The 25,579-nt window shown below is 35.3% G+C and overlaps 1 protein-coding gene across 1 annotated transcript; it reads right to left on the bottom strand.

Annotated features, from left to right (window-relative positions):
- Positions 1-70: 70 nt before the first annotated feature.
- rasef (RAS and EF-hand domain containing) lies at positions 71-24,069 on the bottom strand. Its single transcript, XM_058785061.1, has 17 exons — positions 23,701-24,069; positions 20,922-21,068; positions 19,126-19,216; positions 17,583-17,678; positions 16,164-16,241; positions 15,953-16,068; positions 15,193-15,261; positions 12,566-12,647; positions 12,288-12,358; positions 11,150-11,429; positions 10,066-10,200; positions 9,801-9,948; positions 9,630-9,711; positions 5,291-5,405; positions 2,902-3,021; positions 2,247-2,323; positions 71-999 (listed from the first exon to the last, which is right to left on the bottom strand). The coding sequence occupies exons 1-17, from the start codon at positions 24,024-24,026 to the stop codon at positions 894-896; spliced, it is 2,139 nt and encodes a 712-aa protein (XP_058641044.1). The 5' UTR covers positions 24,027-24,069; the 3' UTR covers positions 71-893.
- Positions 24,070-25,579: the final 1,510 nt, after the last annotated feature.

Raw genomic sequence — 25,579 nt, 5'->3', positions numbered from 1 at the left:
TCTGATAGATAACAGTGAAATGAGCTTGAAATGAAAACATGACAAAAGAAATACAAACAAGACATTAGGATTCAAATGCTACTGACATGTCATTCATATAATTGTGATTTAACAAATGTTTTCCTGCAAGAATATATTTTTATTGTAAAAAGTGTGCACTGTTTATTACAGAATATAACATTACATATGTAGCGAGCATTAAAATCCAACGGTTCTGTGAAATGCATAAAGCAATTATAATATCCACATAAGCTTGTCAATCTGTTTTAAAATCAGAGGTGACATTTTCAGCACTGAGCAAAAAAAAAAAAAAAAATATATATATATATATAATTTAAAGCTACAAGCTAAAAGCTTCCAGTTCTCATTTAACAAATTCCGTCATTTGTTTCTTCCAAAGTTTCATAAAGTTCCACTTCTTAGAGCATTTCATTCTACTTGACAAACTTTTCACATTATTTCAATCAACTTTCTCATATCACACACACACACACACACACACACGCACTTTTCAATGATCCTGTAACACATTACAGAACTATTATTCCTTTTCACTAAGCTAAAGGAAGATTTCATGTAATAAATAAAGGCAAAATGCAGCATACAGAACTCTGTTAGCCCGAGTGCCTGTTCGCTCCATATGCTACTAATAATCGGCTGTAATACAGAAGCTGTGAAACTGAGGGCTGTTAAAGGCAACACATGACACACAGTGATCTGCTTCAACAAGTGACTTGGCATTTAAAAAAACTAAATCAGAGACAGTCCTGAGGACAATACTTAGCACAGTCAAATGAACAACTCAGACAATCGCTAAATGGTATTTCCCATCTAAATAGATGAATGGTTATATATCTGATTGGCCTTGCGCTGTCATGAGACGTCAACACGCATCAGCCCATGCAGCAGTTAGGGTCGGACATCTTTTTGCTGTGATTTCCAGACAGTTTAGCCACTGATACGGGTTCCTTGAACTCATCAGCATTCTTCGTCACCTCTCTGAAGTGCAGGACAGACAAAGCATTCAACATGTGACACCTTCACCAGTATTCACAAAGTGTTGAGTTTCAAATATAATATTAGGCTAATATATAATGCTGGTAATTTGGTAACATTAGGGCTGGGCAATTAATCAAATTTTATTTTCAATTCCAATTTTAGCTTCCAAAGATTATGAAAAGGAAATAATATTATCAGGTTCACAACAATGTTGTTGTTTTGTCTTGAGTAATAAATCCTTTCCCCTCTGCCTAAATGCTATAAAAAAATGTTTAAAGTTTAATATATTTAGGTCATATTTGAAGTTTACATTTAAAAGTTTGTATTAAAACCTTTCAATAAATGCATGATGTTTCCAAAGTCTGTGAGTAACTGTGTGAAATAATCATTATTTTAACTGAACAGCCTGAGGTAAATGCCAAGTTTTCTCATGTGAACTGAAGACTGAAACTTCCTGCATAAAATACCATAATAAGGCTTGACAGTCAGAGGAATATGTTTTTATTCACTTCACAAGGCATCAAGGCATTATGAAACTCAATAAAACTGCTGCCCTCTTGTGCTTGATATTAATATTACAAACAATACTGTATGCAGTCAGCTCATCTGAAAGCTCTTTATCGGTGAATCTCACAAAACCTGCTGAATATGAATATGTGAATATGTGTATAAGTAATATTTTGATATTTTGCTTGTATTTTATTATATGAATTGCATCACTGCTTTACACATTTTTTTTTTAATTCAGTAAAATTAAATTACTGTCATGAAAATAAAAACAAACAAAAAATCATAGTTTAAAATAAAATTTAATTTAAAATGTTTTTTGGGAAAATATTTATTTGTGACACTCTGTGAAAACCCAGCTAGTTATTTTTTTTTTGTGAGTTGCTGTTTTCTACATAAAATCATCCTTCATAAGGTAAAGAACATTCTGTGAAAATATAACCTTTATATCTTTAATATTGACTGAGTAAGGCCATGTCAAAGATTAAAATTATAGTGAAATTAATGGTTGAAATCAAACTTTGATTATTGTTATCTCATGGCTAGATTTTGAGACTTTAGCCTGGATTTCACAGAAAGGGTCACATTCATTCATTCATTATTTTATACTTGGAGTTTTGATCACATTGTGAAATTTTTGTAAAATTTGGGTATTAGTTTTGCAAATCAGATGTTGACTAACATGTAGACCAGATTTAAAACAGAATGTGTTTTCTTTTTGAATCGGGAGCAGAGCTTACCGGGCTAAATGAAGAACAGCCTCAATGATGTTGGATCCATCCTTTGCACTCGTCTCACAGAATAAGGCACTGTATGTCTGAAAACAGACAGCAGCCACAGTTTAGCCCTTATACTAACAAAAAAACTCACTCTCTAACTATCCGAGACTGTATGAGGTCATGTTCTTTCATGTGCAGGTGGCAGTGTTTTGGATAACTGAAGGATCAATTCAAATCAACAACTACAGGCAAAAATTAAAGCACAGAAAAGGAACAGTTCACCTAAAAAAAATACATAAATGTTGTCATCATTTAATCACCCACGTGTTTGTTTCATGGAATACAAGCAGAAGAAATTTTGAATCCAGTCCACTATTTGAGAAATATCCCGAAAGCCCAGTCTTCCCAAGCCTATGACTGTTTTGTGTGACAACTTGGAATAACTTGGAATATAGAGCATTAGTTGTACAGACTATTTGTTATGGTGCGTTCATGGTGTTCTAGGGCCTTTTTGAAGCTTGAATACTTCAGTCTTCGTTTATGGTAAACTGCCGTTTGCATGAAGGTGAGTGAATTATGACCATTTTCATTTCTGGGTAAATAATCCCACCAAAAAAACTAAACAAACAAACAGAAAGCAACAATAAATAACAGTAAATAAAGCCTAGGCACTAACCATGGCCAGTTTTTCTCCGTAGCTGGTTGGAATACAGGTGACTCCATCCAGAAGAGCTTCCTTCCTCAGATCTGTCTTGTTCCCCACAAGCATGATGGGAATGTCATCCTGGGACACATCCTGCACCAGAAAAGAATCTCAATCAGTATCTAATTCAAACTGAACCAGCAACATCCTACAAATCAGCATCTTTTCCCATTGTAGTGTTTCTATAAATATGCAGCATGTAATATTGAGAGCTATTTGTTGAAATCAGTATTGCAGTCCCAAATTCAAAATATTGGAGAGCGTTGTTTCCCCTCCCCTCTCACGCAGGTTGCCAGATTGAGGACAATCAACAGGATCAAGCATGATTAACAATTACACTAGTGGTCTCAATTCCTGGAGGGCCACAGCTCTGCAGAGTTTAGCTCCAACCAGCTCCAAATCACACCTGCTTGGAAGTTTCTAGTAATCCTGAAGACCTTGATTAGCTGGATCAGGTGTGTTTGATTAGGGTTGGAGCTAAACTGTGCAGAGCTGTGGCCCTCCAGGAATTGAGTTTGAGACCATTGAATTACACTGTAAGTTGGTGAGTTGATTTATCTGCGTTTTAATATGCCTCAGGTCATAACGTTTTTTTTTTTTAGATGGATGCCAAGGCATTTAGGTCAGGTAGAATCAGCAATCCCTGATCCAGCTCATTTGCTTGCTTCCATGACTACAAAATGGAAGTGCAGGAAATGGAAATGGAAACTCTGCTGGACCAAGCCCAGAAGGAGGCCATCCCCCTAGTGGAGTGGGCTTTCACACCAATAGGGCACTCAGATCCCATTGATGCGTAAACCAGGGCTATCACATCAACTATCCAGCGGCATAATCTCTGCTTCGTAACTAGCATCCCTTTAGAGCGGTCTCCGAAGCACACATTGCTCTGCTCTGACTGCCACAATTGGCTAAAGCACTCCACATTAAGTCCTGAGGGCGTGCACCGGGCATAGTAAATTAGCTCAAACCATTGCAGTCTGTCAGCTCATTTTTGGGTGAACTATCCCTTTAAGATGTTTTCTTGTAAGCATTATAGATTGTTTGTGTTTCTGGCAGAGAACCTAACTTTATTTAGCTATATTAATTTAATGCTGTATATTGAGCAGTGGACGATGTTAAATCCATATATGAGATACATATCTGAGAAAAAATGCATTGTTGGTTGGTGCCACCTAGCGTGCAGGCGTTAGCAGAAGGTGATCAATCGGTTCGCGCTCATTGTGAAAGCATCGTTCGCTTTTTTGCTTTTTCATCGTGCTCAGTGTGAAACAGTCTTCAGACGGGGACCCTGGTGCTCATGGAAAGTGGAAACGCTTGATGCTACAGAAGCACTGTCTGAACTCAGGCTCCGCTTTAGGTCAAACCTGAGCAGTCACTGATGTTGGCTTGGCAGGCTGCTGAGTTAATGAGGCCCTCTGGCTATTTGAAGCAGCAGCCAAGCTAGACCGGTATGACAGGAAGTGGTGCATGGCTTGCGACCTGTGAGGAATACTGGTGAGTCGAGGATGGCTTACCCATCCATCCTGGCTGTGGCTGTGGAATGCAAAGATGCCTCTTTGAGGGGAGAAGCATCTCATACCCCTTCTGTTCAGAGCCATCACGAAAGAGAGGGAAGCGGAGATGGAAAAGAAAGTTCATTGTGAACTTCCAGGAAAGAATAGGGCAGGTCTCTGACCGGGGCTAGCTGGTGGCTCCCTGGCTAAAGAAACTGTTCATCAAGTCGGCAATGGGCGGGCTCATCCGGAGCTGACCACTTCACGCCGAGGTCCTCATCGTCATTGGTGAGGACACATACAGCTTGGTGTATGAGCTTGGTGTTCAGACCAGGTCTGGCATCAGCTGGCTCACTATGCAGCCGGGGTCACACCATTTCTCTATTAGGGCTCTTCTGCGGCGATCAGGGAGGCTTATTTTCTTCTTCAGGGTCTAGTGAGGAGAGGATTTTCTTGCTGAAGGAGTTCTGATGAAATGGTATTCAGCTTCGACTTTTACAGGCAGTTGGCTCTGCCCATTTGACAGGCTCAACTGCCATAGGTTTGTGCAGCTGCACAAATGTTAACAAATCAGTATTCAGACGAAAACGCAGTGTGGGACATCAAAATAAATCTATGTAGACATGTTTACAAGATTCCTCTCCACTTCACCTAGATCATTTATGGAAACAAAGCTAAAAAAACACTTAAATCAGAAATCACTTGAACACATTATCTTAAGACTGTTCAGCAACTAGGCCTGTCCATCTGAGCGACAGTTTTAATGGTATAGTAGCACCAGGTACGAGTGGCCCATTTAATTTCTAGAGAGATTAGATAATGGTCAAGTCTACATAACTGAATTATGTCTGTTTTTGTGTAGGAAATACCTCAATGATATCGACCCATTCGCGCACATTCAGAAAGCTCTTCTCACACGTGACGTCATAGAGTAGGAGAACTGCATCGGCCCTCCTGAAGTAAGACTTAGCAATGCTCCGAAACCTATAAAAGAGACACCCGAGTAATAATAATAATAATAATAATAATATTTTTTATTTATATAGCGCCTTTCTAGCACTCAAGGTCACTTTACAAATCAGGCTTAATACCAAAAAAATAAATAAAAAGCTAAGAGTAATATACAGAAACCACTTACAAGATTAGATTACATACAGAAAGAATGAAGATAAACATCCATAACAGGGTACAGTCAATGACTTGAAGAGTAATGGTCAGAAAAAAAGGGTTTTTAAGAGGTTTTTAAAGGAGAGAAGGGAGGATGCCTGACGGATGGTTTGGGGAAGAGCATTCCACAATCTGGGAGCAACAACACTGAAGGCCCTAGCTCCCATTGTCACCAGACGAAACTTAGGGGTGACTAACAATCCCTCACTAGAAGATCTTAATGAACGGGCAGGTACATATGGCAGAAGTAAATCAGATAAATAAGAATGAGCAATGTTATGGTGGGCTGTATAAGTGAGAATTAGTATCTTGAAGTTAATACGCAAGGAAACCGGGAGCCAATGAAGATGATAAAGGATAGGGGTAATGTGATCGTTCTTTCTTGTGTGAGTAATCAAGCGAGCAGCAGAGTTTTGAACATATTGTAGTCGTTTGATATTATTAGCTCAGATGCCACAAAGAAGTGAATTACAATAATCTAACTGGGATGTAACAAATGTATGTATAACAGTTTCAACATCCTGCTGACTGAGAGAGGATCGAATATGCGAGATATTACGTAGATGGAAAAAAGCTGTCTTAACCACTTTACCAATATGATCATTGAATGAAAGAGTAGAATCAATGAGAACACCAAGACTGCAAACTTTAGTGGAGGGCATAATCAGATCACCATCCAGATCCAGCAGTTGACTAGAATGCTTAGATACAACAGCTTTAGAGCCAATCAGAATTACCTCAGTTTTATCAGAGTTAAATCTAAGGTAATTTGCCTCTAGCCAAAGCTTGAGTTCCTTGATGCAATTTGTTAATGAAGGCAGAGGAAACACTGCAGTGGAAGGTGTGCTAAAATAAATCTGAATGTCATCTGCGTAACAGTGGAAGTTAAACCCATAGTGCTTAATTATTTGTCCAATTGGTAGCATATAAATGGTGAAGAGGAGAGGGCCCAAAACAGAACCCTGAGGTACACCAGAGCTGATGAATTTGGTAGATGATCTGTGATTCTGGTATATAACAAATTGTTGCCTCCCAGTCAAATAGGAGGAAAACCAATCAAGGGCTGTGCCAGTAATTCCAATTGCTGAAAGTCGTGAAAGGAGTATCTCATGACAAACAGTGTCAAAAGCTGAGCTGAGGTCTAATAGAAGGAGAGTGCTAAGAGCACCAGAATCAGAAGCTAAAAGAAGATCATTGATAACCTTAACCAGGGCTGTTTCCGTAATGTGTAATGGGCGAAAACCAGACTTGAAGGGCTCATAGAGGTTGTGTTCAGTTTAGAAGGTCTGTAACTGGGAGGCAACAACTTTTTCTAATATCTTAGAGAGAAAGGATAAGTTAGAAATAGGCCTATAGCTACTTAGGGAAGATGGTTGGAGACCATGCTTTTTAAGAACTGGAGTGACAGAAGCAATCTTAAGCTTGGAAGGTACAGTTCCGGATGACATTGACGTATTAATGAAATGAGTGATGGGTATTGACAGGGCAGGCAAGCAATTCTTCAGTAAGAGGGTAGGTGCAGGATCAAGAAGACTAGTAGAGGAGTTAGACAGCCTGATCATCTCATCAACCACTGTGGGGGCGATAGAGTCAAAACTAGGGAGACTATGAGCGTGGCTTGAAGAGAGAAGTTCAGTAGTAGGAGCAGAGGTAGGGTGTAGACAGGTATAAGATGTTTTACTCTGAAAAAAGTTCAGGAAAGCGTCACACATTTGATCAGAGCTCTCTAGAGACCGTGAAGAAGGCTGAATTAACTTTTTAATTGAAGTAAATAATGTTCTAGGCCTGTTTTTGGACTTAAATAAGATGAACGGGCTGCATTAAGAGCATTCCTGTACTGCTTAATGTGTTCGGTATAAACCAAGGAGTGAACAACAAGGCCAGTTTTCTTATAAAGCCTTTCTAGCCGGCGGCCTTTGGTTTTTATTGCCCTAAGCTCAGTATTGAACCAAGGGGAGCAACACGAGGAAGGGACCTGTCTAAATTTTAAGGGTGCAAAATTATTCAAAATAGTAGAAATACTTTCATCATAGAGATTAAGAATGTCTTCAGCACTGGAAAGACTATAGCAATCAGAAAGGGGGGAATCACTAAGTGCAGCAGAGAATGACAGAGGATCAACCAACTTCCTGAGTAATCAGCCTTTAGACCAAAGTACACTTTTTTTTTAAGCACACACTAGGGTATTCATAAAGTACATGTGATGTGAATTCATTAATTCATACGCTCAGCTTGCACATGCACCTTGAGGTTTATTTTGCACGTCACAAGGTGGCAGTACTGGTTCAGAACATTATTTTAAGACACTGTTTAAAAGCACAAAGACATTTTGCCACTGTTTTGTCAACTGTACAACTGTACGCCTAGAGGTTCATTATGGAACTTCAGGGGGTTTGTGATCATTACAAACACTCATCAACCACTTTATTAGATACACCTGTACAACTGCTTGTAAAGGCAACTATCTAATCAGCTAATCATAGCAGAAACCCAATGGATTTAGGCATGTAGCCATGGTTCAAGACAATCGGTCAAATAGAGCATCAGACTGGGGAAAAAAGAAGATTTAAAGGGCACCTATTATGCAAAATTCACTTTTACATGTTGTTTGAACATAAATGTGTGTTGGAAGTGTGTGTACACAACCACCCTAATAATAACAATCCACCCGTTCCTTTCTTATATATTCTTATATAATACACACTATTTATATATTCTTGTGTATTCTTATAAATACACAGTATTTGACAGTTCAAGTGCAATAAGACATGAAAGAGAGCTTAGTTTAATACTCACACTTCTTCTGTGTGGATGTGTGATCAGAAAACCCTATATCAGAAGTTTAAACTGATACATAGTCCCTTTAAGACAAGTCATGTCACTCAGCGGCCATCTTTGAAACGCCTCTTGGGCATGTAAGTGCAGCTCCTATCTCTTTGAATGGGGAAACATGAAATTATCCAAAACTGGTCACCAAGCTTACGATTAAATTTCATATTTGAAACCACCAGTGAAATCTGACAACTGTATCATAAATGTTGTTTATTTTGCTCAAATAGCATTAAAAAAAGCTTATTTCTCAGGCTAGACCAGCCAGTGCACACGCACAGTCCTAGGCGCATGTCTCAGAACGCTAACTGTTTCTATAGCAATCGGGACGCTTCTAACGGCAGCTGCAGTGACGAGCTGACTTTACTGATTAGCGTTTAGCTCTTTTGCTCAGAAGGCGGGGCTTCGTTCGAAAGAGCAGCCATATGGAGTGTTGCATTTTTCCCCATTCAAAACTATATGAGTGAGACATCTTGGGTATTTCTATAGTCTTTGACTGATATGGCTTTAAAACGCATAACAGACATGATAATCAAAACCAAACAGATGTTTTTTTTAGCAGAGTATCTGAGGTACAAGCTGTAAAGGCACAGCCCTATTATGGAAAAGGAGCAGCAGCTCATTTGCATTTAAAAAGACATGCACAAAAACAGCGTGTTTCTGCTTCCACTCAAAATAAATTATCTGTTGGGTATTTTGAGCTGAAGCTTCACAGACACATGATTGGGACACCTGAGACTTATATTTCACCTTGTAAAAAAGTGCTCTTTAAGTGACTTTGAACGTGGAATTATTGTTGGTACCAGACAGGCTGGTTTGAGTATTTCAGAAACTGCTGATCTACTGAGATTTTCACACACCACCATCTTTAGGGTTTACAGAGGATGGTCCAAGAAAGAGAAAATTAGTTTCGGTTTCCCTTTTCGAACAATGAATACAGACTTCTGCCGCCTGTTGGGCTGGAGAGTTTTTTTCCTTTCATGCAGGCACAGAATGTAGGTGCTAGTTGGCCGTTTGCTGTAATTTTTGCTGTGTTCAAGCACAACGTTTTGGCCCAGACACGGTCAACGCAAGGCAACAACACGGTCAGTTTCATTGATGCTTGTTCTTTGATGTCTGTTTGGTGTGTCACGGCTTTTAGAGTTCATACCATGGAGTATAAATATGTTTTGGTTGTGTGTTTCATCTTGAATTTGGCTGCTGGGATCTTACCTCTCCTGTCCAGCTGTGTCCCATAACTGCAGCACTGTTGGAACACCGTCCACCACCAAGGTTTTCATCTGGAAATCAACCCCTGCAAGGAAACAGACACAAACGATTTCACAGATGTTGTGAGAGTTAGAGATTATATTCAAGTGTGGTAAAGAGTTAGAAAAGTCTTACCCAGTGTGGCGCTAGTGTTGCCTTTGAACTCGTTCTTACAGAGGCGAAGGAGGAAGCTAGACTTTCCCACTGCAGCGTCTCCCGCCAGCACAATCCTGTAAGCTTTCTCCGATGGAGGCTGAGTCACTGCCAACACATCCTCCTCTCTCTGCACACATACACACACATTTGGGCTTTAGAACTGAGATTTGTTTGAGTTCAGGATTTGGAATGCCGTGGGTCAAATTTAAGCTTTTATGATACTTCTGGCAGGTGAATCCAGTACCTCTGTGAAGATGGCAGAGAGGCATTTCTTTCCTGATGCAGTAACATCGCTTTTCTGAGCAGGCTGTGATGGAGTCCAGCTCAGAACGGATTCACTGTCTGACCCAATCACAGCCTCTTCTCGCATTTCCAGAACCTGTGAGCACACACAGCTTATTTTAAACCAGGAGTCTGAGCCATTCTCACTGATACTGAAATGACAGAAAGTTAAGCATACAGAGAGATGCCTTTGAAGACGCAGTGCCATGCTCAAATTTCCCATACCACTCAAATTAGAAAACATTATTATAAGCTAACTGCTGTGAATCGGGCTAAAGTAAGGCGATAGTTTTGAACACTGGCTGGTTATGTACTTGCTCAAATATTGATTTCGGACCATTTTTAACCCAAAAAAGTTACGGACTGCAGCTTTAACTTCAAAAAAAAAAAAAAAAAATTTTTTAATAATATTTTGTTGTGCTTAAAAGAAGCACTCTTATTTTACTTTATTTTGATATGTTGACTAACATACTTAAGCACATTTAAAGTACTTGATTATCATTTTAACTGTAGTATTTGATATTTCCTTTTTTAATATATTTTAAATGTACTAAATTGCATCTTCATCATTCATTACAAATCTGTAATTACAAATGTGTAAATAAAAGTATATAATACTATGTAAAGACATACAAGTTTCAATAGAAATGACATTAATTATATTTTAGTATGCTTGTCAGTACATTCAGCAGTACACTTTAACCATATTTCAACAGACAATAGAATTAATAGATCACATATAAAGATGTACTTAAGAAAAAAAGCAAAGTTCAGTTAATTGCATTTAATCTAAATTTAAAGCTATAATATATTTTCATTTATTTGCAATTATTATTGCAATTAAGTGTCTGAAAACATTGCATTTCATTCATATTGAAGTATATTCTTTTAAAGTGCATTATTTTAATGATAAGTTTTTTTAAAGTATACTAAAATGTACATCTTTGCAAAAAGGGTGTGCAATGTTATAAATGAAATGAAAACCATTCTGAAGAAAAGTGAGGTTGTCTGTAGTGTTTGATCGGTCTGATTTACTGATATCATACCTCTGTATCCGAAGTGTCTCCAGACACAGTGGTGTTGCTGTCCTCTGCTTGCACAGGACTCGGACAGGACGTTCTCTCATGCTCGTAATCGTAGCCGTTATTTGAGCGCAGGGTAGACATGCCGCTGTCCACGCAGCTGTCGGGGAGACTGTCTTCCTCACAGCTGCGTCTGCGCATGGGGTCGCACAGGGCCAGAGCCAGAGAATCACAGCTCGGTCTGCGCAGACTCTCCATCAGCCCAAACTGATCAAAGTCCTCATCCACACATGTGTTACAGCACCTGCGGAAGTATTCAGTGTGTCAACATCATAGTTACTAGAAACTAGATTTGCATTTCCTGAAGGAAATAGTTGTGCATTAATTTTAGAATTTAGTTCTATGTAATTGAAAGGCTGCATCAGAGTCAGAATCAATGTTACACTCTCTTTGCCATGTTAAGGATGTTATATGGTTACTTAGATGTAAGAAAGAAGAAACCAATCATAATTCAGTATGCAGATGTTACAATGACCTCATTTCTGTCAATTTAGAATGGCATTCTATCAATTAATTTTCTACATTTCAAACTTCTGCATTAAACACAATATATTGGTTATCACACGATGTGTGAGATTTATTTTTTATTTATTGCATCAGTCAGTGTTAACCCTGATTTCCCATTTTCGTTTAGTTGTTCCACTATGTTTAGTACTAAAATAACTGAAATTAAAAAACACTATAAGCATATTAAATAAAATAGTAATGACACAAACACACAACAAAATGACTAAAATGAACTGATAACAAATAAAACCAATTAAAAATATTAGCAAAAACTATATAAAAAATACTTCTATATGTACTATATGTCTCAGAATGAATATTCATTTTATTTTAACTTTTCTTTTTGACAAAATAGTATAGAATTTTAATATTTGCCATTTATCAGTTATCAGACATAACATGAAAACTCTTTTTAGCTTGTTTTATTAGCCAAAATGTAGATATTGGTGTATCAATTAAAAAATAAAAATAAAAAATCAACATATTTGAGTCTACATATTTGAGCTGAATTAATGCAGCGGTTTAATTACTACTGTTAAGAGTTTAGAAAGTGTGATCAATATCAGTACATTTAGAGCTCAACTCTATATCTCACCGATCAAAATAAGAGGAACAGACATTCTTCCTGGTGCTCATGTAAACTCCAGGTGAGATCCCACTAACACGCTGTAAGACAAAAAGATCACGTCTGTCCTAATGGATACACAGAAATGTAAATACAGTAAACTAGAAACCTAATCCACACCTCTTAAAAAGCACACAGACATCAAAGTATAAGCCTGATCAGCAAACATTGCTCTCAAACAGCTTAATCCATTTTACAACAACATCTACAGTAAAGAAGTAAAGCCTCTGGACACAAGGGGCTCTTACCTGAGTCTTACTCTTGCTCTGACTGCTCTCCAGCGCTGCACGCAGACTGTCATTACTGTCATGGAGCTTTCTGTTTGCTGCCCTGGACAAGAGGAACAGCAGAAATATAATTCTGCAACAAAATCTGACAACTATAAAGCAAAAAATAAAAAATTAAAATAAATAAAATTAAAAATTAAACATGCTGGCAAAGAATTCATTTTACTCTGGTACAGTCAGCAAAAGTCAAGACTCCTACAAACTGGACAGATGGATGGATGGATACTATGTGTGTCTCTTAAAATGGACAGCGTTAGCAAGGTTTTTCACACTTATATGAAGCTGTGATTAATTGCTGCATTGGCTTTGGCTACATATTACTATTTGAAAGTTCTTTTATATTACTATTTGAAAGCAGGAATGAAACTGTCATTAGTCTGCTAGGTAATAAGCATCTGTGCAAGAACAGTATATTAACACTTAGCAGAGAGGAGCACAAGGCATCTGTTAACTTTGTGTTACTCTCTGGAAAACCGCACAATTTTATACCATTATCACTCTTTGAAATGACTAGTTTCATGAGTAGGTTAATGGTGTTCAGCATACAGTATATATAGGCTACATAGCTACATGTATTTAAAAATACATTAAACAAACTTTCAAAAATGATGATGATAATGTTAATGTTGATGAAGAAACATTAATGATCAAATAATCAATGTATTTAATAATTTAAAAAAATATATTTTCTTTTTTTTCTTTTATTATTATTATTTTATTCATTTATTACTATTATTTTCTCTGTCTCTCTCTTTCTCTCCTTTATACTTCATAATGGCTAACAATTCTATATGTTCCCCTGTAATGGCTTTTTTTTGTTTCTCCCAATGTCAGATATTAATTATACCTACACCTGTCATTAATTTTATACCCGACACACTCTGATGAAGGCTGAAGGCCGAAATGCATCAGTGTGTTTTATTCATCAGAGTTTTATTCATTTTTAATGTTTCTGTTGAGATGGCCATAATGTGAATAAAGGCTTTTTAACTTTTTTGGACCAGAAGAAGTGCCTTGGATTTCTTTTCTTGTAACAGTTCTAAAAAATATGTTCTGAAAATGTTTCATTGTCTCAGTCAAACCCAACCGGGAGCTTCATTCATTTAATTAGTGGAGATTACTAAGATCAGACAAAAACTGGGCTTTAGGAGTAAATTAACTGAGATTATATTGTAGAGAGCACTGGTGTCAAAAGTTTATACAGTCTACTTAAGGTCTTGGGAAACACAGCCCTGAGCGTTTGAACAAGAAGAGAAGTTGTAGAAGAGCAAAACACTAACATAATCAAATACTGTTTTCTGATTTGTCTTTTTTGATTTTTAGTATGCTTCACAAAGATGCAAGACAATGAGAGTGAATGTATGTGGCATGCATATGTTATTCAAACAGCCGTTTCAATAACAGATTTACATTGTGAAATCTTGAACCATCACTACCCATGAACATGATTCTTATTAGCACAGGGTAAAGTGTGTACAGTGTGAAAATGGAACAAGATGATGGGTTAACAAGTGTGAAAGTTCATTTAAAGCGATAGTTCACCCCAAAATTTAAATTATCCCATGATTTACTCACCCTCAAGCCATCCTAGGTGTATATATGACTTTCTTTTTTGGGACAAATACAATCGGAGTTATACTAAAAAATGTCCTGGCAGATTATGAAGCCCAAAAAAGTGCATCTATCCATCAAGCTAGAGATTATGGTTATTATAAAGTTTTAAATATGGATATTTTTCTTAACACAAATGCATCGCTTCGCTTCAGAAGTCCTTTATTAACCCCTCAGAGCCATGTGGAGCACTTTTTATGATGGATGGATGCACTTTTTTGGGCTTCAAAATCTCAACACCCATTCACTGCCATTATAAAGCTTGTACATTTTTTTAGTATAACTGATTGTATTCATGAAAGAAGAAAGTCATATACACCTCAGATGGCTTGAGGGTGAGTAAATTTTCATTTTTGGATGAACTATCCTTTTAAGTCATGAATGTGTAAATACATTTGCTTACACTTTATTTTAAGGTGTCCTTGTTACAGTGTAATTATGCATTTAAGTACTGGATAATATTAATGAACTACTTGTACTTACTATATGGTTATGGTTAGAATGAGGGTTTGGTTTAGGGTTACTTGCATGTAATTATGCATAATTTATTGTTATTATAATAGTAAGTACACGTAATGTGTAACAAGGACACCTTCAAATAAAGTGTTACCATAAATATGAATGGAGATACAAAAAAACAAAACAAAATAAATTTATTTGGAACTGATTGCATTTAAAGATGCTTGGCATCAAAATTGTAAGACGTGTAAATACTGAATTAATTTTCCATTGTTAACTTCAATAAGTCTCAAAGTTCCTTGTAATGGAAGTGCATCCGGTTGCTAGACTCCATCTCCAGTTTGAATGTGTGTTTTGATTAGTATTTTTCTGATTTCTCAAAGAACCTGCAAGTGAATCTATCTCAAAATGGCTTAGAAACTGCATTAAATAAAAATATTTTTGAAGGCATATCTGGTGTTAGCAAGAAGAGTTCCTAATGTAGCAGTAGTTTCATGAGGTGTGTGTGTTCAACTCACTGAAGCACCTCGATCTGTCTCTCCAGGTTACCTCTCTCCTCAGAGAAACACTTCATGAGTGCCTCATCTCTGTACAAACACACAGATCACCACATTTAGGATTAACCTGAACATATAGGATTAAGGAATCTAAAATATGATCATGCAGAATAAGGCATTAATATGTGCTAATAAACAGCCAATATGCTAGTAATATGGATGCTAATAAGCAACAGTCAGGATTTTGTCCTTAAACTAAAGCGTTACCAATTTCAGTTGATTTCTTAAGCAGGTTTATACTGTTCAAGTCTGTCTGTTAAACATAGCTTTTGTTGGTTTCACCTAATGTAGTCAGTCATTAAATATTTGGGTTTCCTGACAATGTTTTTACACTCATTAGACTACAAGTAAACTGCGCTCTGTTTTGTAGTTACTAGGTGACAAGGTCCAGACATTCCTGTGCAGTGTGACGTGTGACACCAGGATATCCTGCTCTGATGACGTCAGCACTGCAAACACTCACAAAACCAGTTTACAGCTGCTCAGAGCCATCACGCATGGGAACGAGAGTCTGCGTTCTTTCATTATTGACACGGTATTGACATTACACATACAGCTGGGAGTGTCAGACTGAGTCAGAGGAGACAGTCGGAATTACTTCAGAGTACATATTTGATGGGCTTCTTAAAAGTTCCTGGTCTGAAGATCTGAATCCAAAGGGTTTATCACATATTCATCAATGACTAAGTCAACTGTGATACACACACACACACACACGTACCGTTCAAAGTTGATGCTTTGGTCTGTGAGATCACTCTTGAGAGAGTCCAGCTCACTCTGCAGGAATGCAATATTAGTTTGGGACTCCAAAAGCTCCTGTTTCAACTTCTGGTTTTGCTGAAAGAAGAATGTAAGACAAAAACACATTATATAACATCATACACGATTTTTAATGATCTATTCAGATTCATGAATTCATATAGAAGCCATACCAGTAATAGCTCGTTGTTCTGCCGTTTTAGTGTTGAGGTTTCCTCTTTGAGGCTGATACTCCTGTTTTGGTTTTCGATCTAAGAAAAAAAAAAAAAGTAAAGAAAAAAAAAAAAAGCCAAAATATTCTTATAAAAGATGACGCTTCATAAAAACCAAATTGTTTCAAAGCATGAAAATAATTCATTAATTATGAAACAAATTTGATTTTAGCTGTAAAGAAGCTTTACAGAAAGTTATTATTCGTTATTTAGTCATTATTTAGCCTTAATTTAGTTCAGTGTTCAATTCAGTTCAATAAAAGTCAATGTTGCAAGTTCATCAATTATGAAATGAATAAATTCAACTATAAAGCAGCTCCAAAGAAGACAATAGTGTATTTATTCAGTTCAAGTCAGTTCAATATTAATTCAATAATAGGTCATTCAGTGTCAATGTTCAGTTCAGCAATAAGCAGCTCTATAGAAGACACTAGCATTGTTATTTAGCACAAGTCAGTTTAAAGTTCAATAACAGTGTCGATGTTGCAGAGCTCATCAATTTTGAAACTAATTCAATTCAGTTTTTAAGCAGCTCTCCAGATGACAATAGTATCATTATTCAGCTTGATTTAGCTCAGTGTTGATCGAATTCAGTTCAGTAACTGTGTCAATGATGCAAAGTTCATCAGTTATGAAACAGATTTGAATGCAGCTCTGCAGTAGACAATAACATTATTATTTAGCTTAAGTCAGCTCAGCGTTGATTCAATTAAGTTCAATAACAGTGTCGGTGTTGCAGAGCTCATCAATTAAAAAACAAACTCAATTCAACTAGAAATGAGCACTATAGTCAACAATAGTGTCATTATTCAGCTCAATTTAGTTCAGTGTTGATTGAATTCAGTTCAGTAACTGTGTGAATGATTGTTTTGAATGCAGCTCTACAGCAGACAATAGTGTTGTTATTCAGCTCCAGTCAGTTCAAGATTTGTTCTCATACAACTGTGAGTGCAGTCAAATTATTAAAAATATTAATGGTCCATCTATTTAAACCACTTCTGTCAAGAAGGATCACTACAGTCAAAATGATTGACACTTTGCATACAGATTGGTTTGGCGGTATGTTTCTGATCTGTGCAAAACTCGCTGCCCATCCATGCAGCCTGTCATGAATGAGCAGGGAGAGCAGCCATAATAACCCCCCTATAGGGTAAACAGAACAGAACAAAGCAGATTTCATTAATGTACTTAATGATATTTAAGTGTAACAACATTATTCAAGATAAACAGAGTCTGATTCAACGAGGAATATCAGAAAGCCAAGTCCTGACTGTGGCGAAAGGAGTTAATTTGCTCCTGAGCACGCGAAAAAGCTGCTGAATAATACTGAATAAATCTATATAAGCCCATTGTTATTATGAATCAGTAGGAGTCAGTCACCATCTGCAGAGTCTGTATCTTCTGTTGTAGTTCACATATCTGAGACTCGTACTGGTGTTTCATGCTGCTCAGAGTCACCTCGGCTTTTTTAGACTCCTATAAAAGAATAGAATCCATACGCTGGAGTTAAAAATGATAAATCTTTGCATTTTATAAAAATTAAAAAAGGACTAAAATTGTAACATCATGAAAAACTGGAGAGAAAAAAATGATACTAATGTAAAAATTCCAAATGTGTTGTGATAAGCTGGAATGATGACTGCATAAGTAGTCAAAATAATGTAGCTTTTTAAAAAATATATAAAATATTACAATAATACACCTAAAATACTGAAGTTTTAAAACAGAGATACTTTCTAAAATATTAGATCAAGACAATTAAGGCGACAAAGGGTACAGGAATGTCAGTGCACTAATGGATACAAATGCTTTTTACTTTTCACAGGAACTTGAACAGGTGCTGTTAAACAAACAGTCAGTTCATTTCACATTACATAACGTGATACGTCGTGGAACACAGGTCTCAGATAAGGAACAAGAACAAATGCAGGACTGCCGAAGACAGTCTGCGCTAAAATGTGATGTCATGGGTAAATTAAGCCTTGAATGTGTTCCAAGACACTCACATGATCCCAGATCACAGCAAAACACCTGTGCTAATTCATTTAGAGCTGCCTATATCAACTCCTAACTCACAATAAACAGAGCGCTGTATCCATAGAAACAATGTAAATACCAGCACTGAAGTAATATACAATCTATTTAAATTTTCATCCTTGATTATTGTGACAATGAAAAAGAAAACAGTATGTATATACATATATATATATATATCTATATATATATACTGTATATATATATAGATATATATATATATATATATGAACTGAGGGATGCCTGTGAAAAAAACATTAAATTGTTTGATATTTCATTTCAGCACAATCCCTTATTAGATAAACAAGCAATACAAATCATACTTAGAAAGGTGTCATTTATCTTTTAAGAAGATTTATTTTATTGCAAGATTAATAAAGATTAATCATACCGCTTCTAACTGGATTACTCAATTAACTGTCAGAATAATATTAAGTCATTTTGTTATAAATGTCTTGCTGTGTGTTTGATCACAAACAGAGCTCAATGATCTTTTCTGCACCTGTTCTATAAGATAAACATTTTGCATATTGCACTTATATGTATTTTATAAGCTCCAGGTGCTCAGTACATGACAGAATATCAAGCGGTGTTACAGACGTTTATAAGGTAAAGTATTTACAGTGCAAATAGTTTTTCATAATTTTCTGCCTTAACTGAAACTGAAATAAGATTTCACTGTGGGCGGAGATACTGCGACATAGAAATAGTCATGTTTTCAAATATATATATATGTATGCATATAGATATATGTATATATCTTGAATTAGGCTTTTTTTTTTTCTTTAGCTCATTGGCTAATTTGCAAATAAATTAATTAAATAAATAATGCTTAAAAATCAATAATAATTTAAAAAAATTTTAGACAAATCTTCTGTTTTCTCGTGACCTGTAGGCGTGTGTTTCTCTCTGCGGTGTGGATGCGGTGATCCATCTCTTCCTCCATCTCACTCAGCTGTATAGCCGTCTGATCCTGAGCTCTGAACAAACACCAGCAGAACACACACTGGCCGTCACATATGCAGCAATACACAATTCTCTTAATGAACGAGTCCAACCAAACATTCTTTCTTCCGTTGAACAAGAACGGAAGATTTTTTTTTTGAAGAATCAAACAGTTTAAGTTACTACTGGCTTCCATTGTATGGATAAAAACATAAATGTTCCACGGAAGAAAGAAAGTCATACAGGTTTGTATTACAATATGATAATATGACAGAATTTCAATGTCAAAATTTACAAAATGACAGAATTCAATTTCTGGTAGAACTATATGTTTAACTTAGGCTTTTAAACTTTTAAATTCTCAAAAAAAAATAAAAAAAATAATTAAGATGATATCCTAAATGCCCCTCCTGCATTTATACATGATAGTCACTCCCAAAACTCGTCAGCGTGTGTGTGTGTGTGTGTTGAAGGCCAAAGAATGATATATAGGTAACAATGTACGCACTGTTCGTTAAAGACCCAGAAATTAACACCCCAAACTGAAGAAACTATAAAATTTAGCATCGCATTTGATCTTCACACAACCATATACAGAGATTACTTGCAAATTGTAGTCCATTACTAAATAATGAAAGATGTAGTTAGAAACATAATCTATTACATTACACTAATTTTGGGTAATATAATCAGTTTTTGATTACTTTATATTAATTTTGAACTATTATCACATTGATTTGAATTGAACAATCTTGCATCATATAAAATATGAAGAAAAAGAGAATTTATAGAGAATTCATCAGGGTTTCTCAAACTAGATGAAAAGCTAATTAATGAAATAAATAAAAAAATACATTTAAAATAAAACCAATCAAAATAAAGCACTAAAAATATAAAATATTTCATTTGTTAATGCTGCTTAATAATAGCTTAATTATAGCCATCTGACTAGTGGCCAGTCTGTCTGTGCAATTCCACAAAACTAAAACAAAGAATTTTTTTTTAGAAAAGAATAAGATAAAATAAGAATTAGGAAGAATTAATAAATTATGAATAATTTGCTTCAATTATTTGAATATTTTGTAATCAAGTAATCAATAAAAAAGTAGTGCTGTCAAACAATTAATCGTGATTAATCGCATCCAAAATCAAAGTTTTTGTTTACATAATATATCTGAGTGTACTGTGTATATTTATTATGTATATATAAATACACACACATACAGTATATATTTGGAAAATATTTACATGTATTTGCATATATATATATTTGTATTCATATAATTTATATTATATAGAAATATATTTCAAATATAAACATAACTTATTTTTCTTAAATATACACATGCATGTGTGTGTATTTATATATACATAATAAATATACACAATACACACACATATACTGTATTATATAAACAAAAACTTTGATTTTGGATGCGATTAATCGCGATTAATTGTTTAACAGCATTAAGAAAGTAACTGTAGTCTGATTATGAGTATTTGAATGTAATGTAGTAATGTAATGTAATTTCAAATATTTAATTTTTGGAATCTGACCACATAATCCAGATTATATGTAATCAGTTCCTACCATATAGCAACTCAAGAACCAAAAAACGGTTATTGATACAAAAGAAACTCTGAAGATTTGAACTTCTAAACTCCTGAATGGAAAGTACGGTGAAGAAAACGTGGTGGCCACATGAGTATGTATGAATGTATATACATGAGTTTGTGTACCTCTTTACAGCAAGTGCCAGATGTTCCATTTCAGTGTTCAGTATTCGGATCTCTTTGATGAAACTAAGAAGAACTCTTTCATACTGAGGGACGATTCTAGGCTCCGTCAAACTTATGTTCTGGTACACAGTTGATATCTGGTCAATCCTACACACATAAAAACACCACTGAGCCACTGAAACACATCATGCTGATTAGAACAGAAACACAGTTAAATAAAACAGGGTTCAGCTTAAGGACAATCATGTTTTTCAGACATTCAATCCAATGGGGTTTATTGCATCATTAACATGACCTGAAAAAGATGGTGCCAGGTTGTGAATAACTGCATGTGTTTGAGCCTCATGACTTTGCTGTTCTCTTTTATGAAGTAGCGCTTGTGTCATCAAAAGCTACGGCAGATGAGTGAAATAAAGAGGTATTGATAGCCCACGACTAATCAATGTTCTGTCGACTTTAGCGTGGCCGAACGGTGATGTGTCTCATGTCAAGCCTCTAGCTAGAATCAACGCCACCGATCCGTCATGAGATACATCAAACTTCATCTGAATTAGGACTGTTATCAACCAAACAAAAGCTAAACATCTCATGACCTGAACTATTAAAAGCTGGTCAATTAAAACCCTTTGGAAGATTTCATGATTACATGATCATCAAGAAGATCAACACTCATCATTTATATGAAACAAATAAAACTTCTCAAAAAAGAAAATTAGGATAAAACAAAGATTCTTTCAACAATTTATTAGCAGGGAAACAATTTAACGTATCTCTGAAACTTTGTGTTTCTGGATACCTGTAGATTACGGTAAATGGGTGGTGGTGTACCTGATCGGATATTTGCACAGGCTGATAAACAAAACTAGGTCAGATATATTTAGTTATTGCAATATGGTATACTGTAACTGTATCCAGCAATCTTTCGTTTTGAAATGTGAAACTCTTTTATTTTGACTTTTCAGTTATACTGACCTTTCAACCTACAATATGAAGATAGTTCAATACATTTAGTTCAGTCTACCCAAATAATATTTGTCAAACACAGAACAGATTCTTCCCTGATTATACACTTTTAAAATAAACCATAAAAAAAAAAAATAATAAATGAAAAATTATTACACAGAAGGTTCTTTGTAATGGAAATTGTTCTTAATAATACTAATACTAATAAAATATATTAATAATATTTAAAAACAAAGATAAGTAAATAATTGTTTATATATATTATAATTGGATAAAAACAGTATTTTACTACATGTACGTGCGTGTGTGTGTGTAATTTTATTACTAATGAATGATATTTTTCAACACAATCAAGCTGAGATAAAGAGATTTTGTAAAACTCAAAATCATAGTCAACTGGAATTCTATGAATACTCCTAGTATAATAATTAGGACTTTGTGTGTTAAAATATTTGTGTGTGTGTGTGTTTGTTTGTTTCATGTTATACGAAAAATTGCTTTAAACACATAAGAACTTTCTTTAAGAAATTTTCCATTATTATATTTTAATATCGATTCCAAATTACAATAGAAATTCCAAAGGGAATCCCACAAAAATAAATTAAAAAAAATCTTATTAATTCCTTTTGTTAGATCATAAACATCATTAGTAAAAATGACTGCTTTCATAATAACAGCCCAAGGCAACGGGGGAGTTTTTAAATCCTAAAAATATACTTTAAACTTAAATGTCCTAATGGGATAATAGGCAGGAATATTATAAACATATGTAATCATAAAAAATCATGTAATATGTAATCGTAAAAAACAAAACAAAAAAAAAAAACTTATATTGGAATCCTATTAAAGAATTCCCATTAGGAACATATTTATATATATATATATAATTGTATTACTAACGATTATATGTATTACAATTGTGTGTGTGTGTGTGTTTGTGTCATGTTAGAAGAAAATTTCCTATAAAAAATTAAGAACTTTCTTTAAGAAATTTTCCATCTCAACATTTTAAGATTGTTTCCAAATTACAATAGAAATTCCGTCATTACTAAGAATTAATGATTCTTTAACCCCTTAACTGTCACTCACGGTTTTGAACACAGACATGATAGTGCACTATCCAAACTTATTTTTTTATAATTCATGAATGAAAACATTTTCCAACGTGATTTTGATGTACCATTTCCATGGTAATGCAATGTCTGATTTTAAAATGGGTTTCAAAGGATGAATTTTGAGATTTTAAGTTTTCAACTGATATATAATTTCTTATGATTTCTAAAGCGTGATAGAGAAAAAGGCAAATAAGAAGACTTTCTGTGACAAAGGTCAGAACTCCTGTTATGATGTAGATTTTTCAGGTGCACTCTTGTCATAAATTAATCTATTACTTTTCCTACATAATTTTTTTACAAAAAAAGTGGTAAAATACCTATTTAGGAGTCTTAGACCTTTCCAACAATATATAGTTTGTCATGATTAGATTAGGATTTAATTGTAAAATAGTGAAGTAAACGTAAGCGTCCCACAGGGTGGACAGTGACAGTTAAGAGGTTAAAAACTTAGAAAATGTCCTAAAAATGTCCTAATGGGGTAATTGTCAGGAATATTATGAAAAGTCATAGCCTGCAATAACCTGTTAAAAACAAAAACAAACTAGTTTTGTGTTTTGTGTTGGAATCCTATTAAAAATTCCCATTAGGAACGTTAAAGATACATTTAAATGATTTTTTAATGGGAACACTGTACACATTTCTTCACGAGTTCCTTCGGGCTTTAGGTTGAGAGCTACAGCACCGACAGCCAGGTGTTTTACCTGGGGATGAATTTGAGCTGATCTCCCAGGCGGGACTTAAAATCCTCCCAGGCGGCAGAGAAACTTTCCCCGGCGTGTTCGCTTCTCATCTCCTCCTCATCCTTCAACAAGTGCGACTCCTGAAAGCCGTCCATGAACTCCTCCAGATTGATCGTGCCGTCTCTGTCGGTGTCAAGTCTGGCGAAGAGCGCGTCTATCTCTGCGGATCGCACGCGCAGCTCGGAGCATATTCTGACGAACTCCCATCTCTCGATGCGTCCGGAGTGATCCACATCACAGGCGTGGAAGAGCTCGCGGAGCCTGTCCTTCTGCGCCTCTGAACCCATGACTGCTCCACAGACTTATTACCTAGCAAACATTCAGAGAGCGACTGACCTTGTGGTATCATGCTTGTGCACTCACTGGCTCTAAGAGTTCAGTTAGTGAAATAAACGCCCCTTACACAAACTGCGCAAAGTAAACAAGTTGTTTCAACTGTTTGAGACGTTTAGTTTGCAGTGGAGCGTCACGAGGTGTTTACAAAATGCTTCAGAAATACCTCAGAATAGGCTATATAATACAGTGTTTACAGTGCAAGAAATCACACGTTTAGCATTCATTTAATTGTTGGCCCGATATAATCCACAACGCAATGTTACAGCAGGCCTATACCTGCCTCATTTCGACACTTTCCACGAAACTGGTAGTAGAGAAATACGATTTTTTTCACCCCCTTTTTGAACAAAGTATTAGTAAAACGAAGTAGTTTTATTTCACATTCATTTTATGAAGTTTGCCACAGGTGCAACAACTTTTCCAATATTTTCGACATCTTTCAGTACAGTTTACAAACGGATGTCATTTTTTTTCTGGCAGTAAGCAAACATTATATGTTTAGTTTCAATGTTATAATGAAAAAATATGGCAAAATGGGCAACATAGTGCATATTTAGCCTCACTCGGTATATGTGTGGTTTAGGTTACAAATTGTAGTCCATTACTGATTACAGAGAAGTCTAGGCTATATTGAAAACTGTAGTCAGTGATGTAATCTAAATTACTCATTTTAGGTAATGCATTCTGACTACTTTTTAGATTACTTTTTTTATCTAACTTGTTTTAAACTTACCATATTGATATCTTATATAGATAAAAATCAAAAAGAAAATGTATTACATTTTTTGATGTTGATAACAACATCCTAAAATGCATTAAACGTTACATTAGATCAGGGTTTCGTAAACTGGTCTTAATGTAAGAACTACATTTTTGAAGGTCACTGGATATGATGAAGACATAGATGTAGCTACATCACCAGTGTTTAGTAACTTGCATATTTATTTGTTTCATAATTGGTCTAATTGCTTGAGAGGTGCTTTTCTCACCCAAATTCAGATGCGTTTACATACATTGTATATTGTGAATATAGTCAAAGTTAAATGGTATGACACACACGGTGGGATTTTTAGAAAGGATAATTTAAAAGAAGAATCAGGGAGATGCAATAAATTATGATTTACTGCCATTGTGTGAATATGTAATCATGTAATCAGTAAAAAGTAACTGTAATCTGATTATGAGCATTAGAAAATGTAATATACTCTAATTACGAATACATGATTTTTGGAATCTGATTGCATAATCCAGATTACATGTAATCAGTTACTGTCAGTAAGGGACCAGTGTAGTTTGGGACCACGTATTGGTTTGCAGTTGTTAAACTAAAGATAACAAAAAATAAAGAAAAATATTTGTTTGATATTTTTTAAAACAGTATCTGGGTATAAGGGTGAATGTTTGAGCTTGCAAAATGTTTACTTTAAATTTATTTAGAATAAAAATGCATTTATTTATTTACATGATATGTAAAAAGTTGTCAAATTGTGGCACAAATTATGCA

Source organism: Onychostoma macrolepis, chromosome 08 (genome assembly GCF_012432095.1).
Source record: "Onychostoma macrolepis isolate SWU-2019 chromosome 08, ASM1243209v1, whole genome shotgun sequence".
Taxonomy (NCBI): Eukaryota; Metazoa; Chordata; class Actinopteri; order Cypriniformes; family Cyprinidae; genus Onychostoma; species Onychostoma macrolepis.
This window is presented reverse-complemented; position numbering and strand designations above follow the sequence as displayed.

Coding starts and splice junctions, on each gene's coding strand:
- rasef (XM_058785061.1), bottom strand. CDS start 24,026: ATGGGTTCAGAGGCGCAGAAGGACAGGCTCCGCGAGCTCTTCCACGCC. Junction 19,217..20,921: donor CTGGCACTTGCTGTAAAGAG/GTACACAAACTC, acceptor GTGTTTGTTCAG/AGCTCAGGATCAGACGGCTA. Junction 16,069..16,163: donor AGAACAACGAGCTATTACTG/GTATGGCTTCTA, acceptor TTCTTCTTTCAG/CAAAACCAGAAGTTGAAACA.